The sequence below is a fragment of the Arachis ipaensis genome, chromosome B08, assembly GCF_000816755.2.
Source record: "Arachis ipaensis cultivar K30076 chromosome B08, Araip1.1, whole genome shotgun sequence".
NCBI lineage: Eukaryota > Viridiplantae > Streptophyta > Magnoliopsida > Fabales > Fabaceae > Arachis > Arachis ipaensis.
Genome location: NC_029792.2, coordinates 110,625,453 through 110,631,540, shown reverse-complemented (window position 1 = coordinate 110,631,540; position 6,088 = coordinate 110,625,453). Strand labels below are relative to the sequence as shown.

Sequence of the window (6,088 nt, the reverse complement as noted above, 5' to 3'; positions counted from 1 at the left end):
CCTGCAAATATCACCAACTACTTTTTTTCAAATGACAGATGATTGTGACCCATCTGTTGTGCATCAGCTGTTGTCCCCAATTGTAGCTACAGGTGAACCACGCGTCCACCGTTCCTTCTTGCCACTTCATTTCATCATGTATTGAAAAAAATTACTTTCAGCACCATAGCATTACCCTTTTTTTAAATGGTGTATATTGGTAAATAAAATATTTAATTTATTTATTTATAAAAAAAATTCTTACCAAGCTTTCTAAGTTTCATGGAAAGCCTGGCCAATCATAAAGTCGCAGATTTCAAATATACCCCCGCTAATTCCATTACTCCAACTCTTCTTCTTGTTTGTTCTCTTCAGCTGCAACTTACTCACCTGCTACAACTCAATCCAGTTCTACTGCTACATCTCCTTTCATAAAATCGAAAACTAGGGTTAGGGTTTTCATTTTGGGTCCTAGACGGTCATGGAGGCCGCAGTGATCGATGCCGGCTCAATGCTCCTCAAGGCCGGTTTCGCAGTTCCCGATCAACCTCCTGCATTGGTATCCAGTTCTTCCCTTCTTCTTCGTTTTCTTTCAACTTTCATTTCTCCAAATATGAAAGGAAAAAAAAAAAAAAGCAAATGGTGCTGAAATGCTGAATTTATTGATACAACAATGTGCGCGGCTAATTGTTCTTGTTTTTGGGTATATATGAATCAGATAATTCCCACACAGATGAAGCGAATGCTTGATGATGGGTCAGGAAATGATAATCCAGCAGTAGATGACTTTGCGGTTGATCCAGTGGTGAGAGGTTTTGTAAGTGATTGGGATGCCATGGAGGATTTGTTGCATTATGTACTGTACACTGGGCTTGGATGGGAAATGGGAAATGAAGGCCAGATACTATTTACGGATCCACTTTGTACCCCAAAGGTTTGGATTTTTATGTTTGCAATGTTTGTATTTGATTATTTTTTATGATACAATTGTGTTTTCCCTGGAAATCATTCTTAGTTTCTGGTTATAATTTGTATTTATCATGAAATAGGCTTAGTCCAAACACACATATGCTCTTCTTTTTTGAAATTAATAAAGGGTCCATTAAAATGAGCTTGTTATTCAGCTTATTTAGTATGGCCTAAGTACCTGCAAAGAGTCTTTCGTCCTGTTTGGTAAGCTCATTGAAGCGGCTTCTGAAATTCAAATAAGCTGCTTCAGGCATATTGTGTTCGCTATGAATGAAAAGGCATGTGAAGTCGACCCTTTGCAAGAGTTAGAAACAGCTTTGGCCATAGCCATTTTTATAATATGAAACAATTGACTTTATTGATTGGTTGAAATGCTCTTCCTACATAAGCATTTTGTGAAGTAACTATGTGTACACTATACAGCTTTTAGATTCTACATCTCATTTAGCAAGCTCTTCTGAATCAGTATGTAAGTTGTCAGGGTTGCCATTTTGGAGTGTATATGTCTTAGCAATATTCCACCATTTGTCTCTGCATATTTTTACACAAATCTGTTTTCTCCCTTACTTTACGTATTCCTTAGTTACACTGACCCAGTGGTAAACACTTCGCTACCGGCTATCAATATTAGATATTCACCTTAATCCAGCCCACAGATAGCCCTTTCCATGGCACTGATAACTAAGGCTCTGATACCATTGTAAGTAGCTAAGGAAGTGGGAAACCACATCTTAAAAGCTAGCTATTAAGGTGGAAGAACTACTCGCCTCTCCTTAAATACAAGATGTGGGACTTTGAGCACCCTATAATACCCAAGTCCCCAAGACATTCTTAATGCCCATTTGCATGCCTAAGTTTTTTTCGAGGCGGACTTGTCCCTTTCTTTTCCTTCTACATACTATGTTGTCTGCATGTTATCTGATCTTGACAATGAAACTTGGAGCAACAAATTAATAGCCTTCTTTTCTTGTGTACACACCTGTCAATAACATCTATATATATCATTGTTTTCCAGGCTAACAAAGAACAGTTAGTGCAACTAATGTTTGAAACATTCAACATATCAGGGTTTTATGCATCGGAACAGGCAGTGTTGTCGCTATATGCTGTGGGACGTATCTCTGGATGCACAGTTGATATTGGTCATGGAAAAATAGGTATCTTTGTCTGAAGTAATGGAACACAACTTAATATTTGCTTGAATTCTCTAAATAAAATGTTTTATTTTTTATTTTTTTATTTTTATTTTTTATCTACATGCAATGAGTCAAGTTCTGCATTTTTGTTTCTAAAAATATGTTTATTTATTACATCTAGGGATCTGTAGGCAATAAGACATAAGTTGTGGCTATTTTTTTTAATATGACCATGGAGTAAGGCAGTAAAAGAGAAATTTAGTTACTTTATCATGCTTTAGTGATAAAATAAAATACTACAAACTTGCAGAGTTTGTGCGTCAGTGCGTTTGCTTTAAAATGTTTGACCTAAAATTTTGTCCCTTGCTTATCATTGCATATTCATTTTTCATTGCCTTTCTATGTGCCTTCTATTTAGTTTTCACTTCTGGTTTAAGATTATCTGCATAACTAGGTGGAAAGATTTAGACACTTCTGTTTCTAGTCAGCGTAACTGGAGTTTGGTAGTCTTCCTATGTCAGTCCATGTTTAGTCTGTAGTTTCTCTAGTGGCATCATGGTATTTAATGAGAGAGGGGGTGTGGATTTATGTTGTGGTTAACTTGACTGACATGTATAATTATATTTCAACTATAATTATATTTGGTAAATGTAAATAAGAAAATTTAATAAATTTTTTTTTCTCAAAAAGAAAAATATATCATCATCAAGGTTAGTATATTTCCCTTGCCTTTTCTTTTGGCGGTAATTTCTATTTATCAAACCTAAATTACAAATACAAGGTTACATTTACAGATATGCTGTTAACGATTAATTAGTTAATTTATGACTACCAATACATGCTGAGAACTGGGAAATAAATACTACCTTTGTTTGGACATAACTGTCTATTTTTTTTTTCAAATGAAATTATCCAATTGAAAAATTTGAAAATATTTAATACTTTTCCCCTCTTATTTATCTCCCAATTAAAAGGATGGGCGTAAGTGAAAACAGATCATTCAAGAAGAAAGAGAATTCAGTAAGGGTAATTTTGTAAAACAAACCTAAATTTCTCTAGGATTGACGTTTTGAATCATCTCCTAAATCTATGAGTATATTTAAGACATGACAGTTTTTATCAAATGAATGAAGTAGCTTTTCAATGTTTGGTTTGAGAAGGATATCTATGTTGAACTTTGGGGCTGTCAAAGTACATAATTAGTGTCCACGTGTTTCTTTTCCAATTTTAACTTTGCTCTTGGTTGTACTAGATTATTGGTTAAGTGAAACTTAATCCTCTTGGTTCGGTAACCAGATATTGCACCAGTAATTGAAGGTGCTGTTAACCACATTGCCTCAAGAAGATTTGAGTTTGGAGGTACTGATCTAACCAATTTCCTGGCACAAGAACTTGGCAAATCCAATCCACTAGTCAATATCAGCTTGTCTGATGTTGAGAAAATAAAACAACAATACTCGTGTTGTGCTGAAGATGAATTAGCTTATCAGAAGACCCGGAATTCTTGCCCTGAGGAGAAACATACCCTTCCTGATGGACAGGTCTGCCTTTTGGTTCCTCTATCTAAAAGTTATGGCTTATGGTTCTTGCTGATTTACTTAACAATGAACTTAAGTTTGGTCAAATTCTTCAATCAAATTTATACTGTTTTAGAGCTGACTTTGAAGTACGAGTTAATAGTAGGATGCAAACAAAAATGAAAGGAATGGTGGGGTGAGGAACCAATATGTAGAGAGCAGGGCTTTCCTTGATTTACACAAAGCTTGTGGATGGGAGAGTAGGTAGATAACATTTGTTACCATGGAATATATTTTGTTTTAATGCCTTGGAAACTTTGAATTACATCATTTTGGCCAGTGATATGGAGTTTTATTCTTTTGTGATGTATATAGTAACCAGAGTTTTTGAGGTGTCCCATTTCAAGTTCTCTCCAAGCTGTGTTATAAAAGACTGTTTGAATTTTTAACATAGCTAAGCTGTGATTGGAGGAATATCAAGAAAAGGCCATGTTAAATGGGATTTATTTCAAGACTCACAACAATAGAGTTAATTGATTATAGTTATTTTAAGCTTTGATGGGGATATAGCCAATCATATGCCTCAAGGTTTTGGGAAATGATGTTTACATGGTATTATAGCTTTATAACAAATTGGTCTGAAGTTTAATCAGTGTTGCTCGTATTCTTCTAAATAAATTAAATTTTAGCATGTCATAAAGTGAGCATGCGACCGGTTTATTGTTTATTCATAAGCTCAATAAATTCTTAGGGTATGTGGGCACAGTATCAAATATGAAACCATTTGTGCATGTATCTTACCTAATAGCTTTGGCGTTTAGGAAAGATGGTTCATCACATGCTTCTATTTTCAATGATTGAAATGTTAAACTTCTGTAAGCCAAAGATTATCATTTCATAATCATGAAGAGTATCATAGATTTATTGAGAAGAAAATAAATTGTAAATTGCTTCAGTATAGATCTATTTCTTCTTTACGTGACAGTTATTTAATATGGATTAGTATTTTTCACTCAAATATTTGATGGTTTGTAAAGAATTTATTTGAGCATGTATTGCAAGTAGTTGGTTTCCTCAATACATTTTTCATATTATGAATCATCACAGAGAATGGTCAGAAAGGCCATGGATTTCTAGTGCCATAGATGTGATTTAATTCTTCTCCAGCACCCAGTTTATGGAGCCAAATTGGTCACCAGTCTCCACTCCCCAGCCCAGCCTAAGCCTACGACTTTCTCCTTTCTTTTTTCTTAACTCTGCTTTAACCACGTGTCTTCTATAATTTATGAATTATGACTTAATAATCTAACAGCTGAATTATGTTTAGGTGATAACAATTGGAAGAGAAAGATATACTGTTGGTGAAGCTTTATTCCAGCCATGTCTATTGGGTTTGGAGGCTCATGGCATTGTTGACCAGCTTGTTCGAACTATTTCAACTGTGTCATCTGATAATCATCGGCAACTCCTGGAAAATACTGTGGTCTGTGGTGGCACTTCTTCTATGACTGGTATATTATTATTTCCCTTAGTCTCAGCTACTATTTTGACCTGCTATATTTTTTATTCTTTCTCCTATTTAAATAATAATTGGCAGATCTTTGGTCTATGTTTAAGATGTTGGAATCACTGAATTTTCTGCTTTCTGAGTATCAGGGTGCCATGTTTCTTTTTGATGTTGGAATGTGGTTCAACAATTTTACTTTGTTATATTGGATTATGGTACAACTGAATATTGGTCCATTATATCCTCTTGTCCACTTCCAACCTTGATATCAACAAAAGAATTAAACTTATGAAATGAGGCATTTTAAATTTGGAATAATTGCTAAGGCATGATTATACATGTTATTTATTATTTAATTTCATTTTAATATTTGAATTGACAGATAGGATTATATGATTTTAAATTCTTTATTTTTGATAAAAGAACATTGTTAAGACAATGACAAGAAAAAGGGAGATAAGAAAAATCCTCGTTAGAAACATAGCTATCAATCTTTCGACATGTTTGAGAGGGAAAATCTTGTAAAATGATTATGAGCATTATACCAAGCAGAGGCCAATATCGAATTCTATAAAACTTGGTCATTTAATATCCATCATTGAAGATGCATGCGTTGCATTTTTTTCTTTTTTGTCTTATACATTAGCTTGTGGTCTTATAAACTGGTCCACTTGTATCTTTCTTCATCTTAATAAACTTCCTCTTTTGTCTCTACTTGTACTACTAGTGGACTGACGATTGCAAATGACTAGATTATGGTGTGCCACTACTGCTATAACAACGTTAACCTACTCTAGAGTTGGCTTTAATACACTGAGACCTCAATATTTTCGAATATACATTGCCATCTACTAGTACTTAAATTAGTTGTTACACCATAATATATCTTCTTTAGAGCCTTATGTAGTGAATGTATGTAAAAACGTGTCTAGATCTGTCTATCTTTAGATAAATAGAGGAGTGATATTTGAACACCAAAG

The 6,088-nt window shown here is 34.3% G+C and overlaps 1 protein-coding gene across 1 annotated transcript in view; it reads left to right on the top strand.

The window, feature by feature from the left end:
* LOC107613730 (actin-related protein 7) overlaps window positions 243–6,088 on the top strand; it is a 7,729-nt gene continuing 1,883 nt past the window's right edge. Inside the window, exons 1-5 of the mRNA XM_016315859.2 lie at window positions 243–538; window positions 698–913; window positions 1,964–2,105; window positions 3,381–3,625; window positions 4,929–5,112. Coding sequence (XP_016171345.1) covers window positions 461–538; window positions 698–913; window positions 1,964–2,105; window positions 3,381–3,625; window positions 4,929–5,112 — 865 coding nt within the window. The 5' untranslated portion in view covers window positions 243–460. The remainder of the gene's footprint in view (window positions 539–697; window positions 914–1,963; window positions 2,106–3,380; window positions 3,626–4,928; window positions 5,113–6,088) is intronic.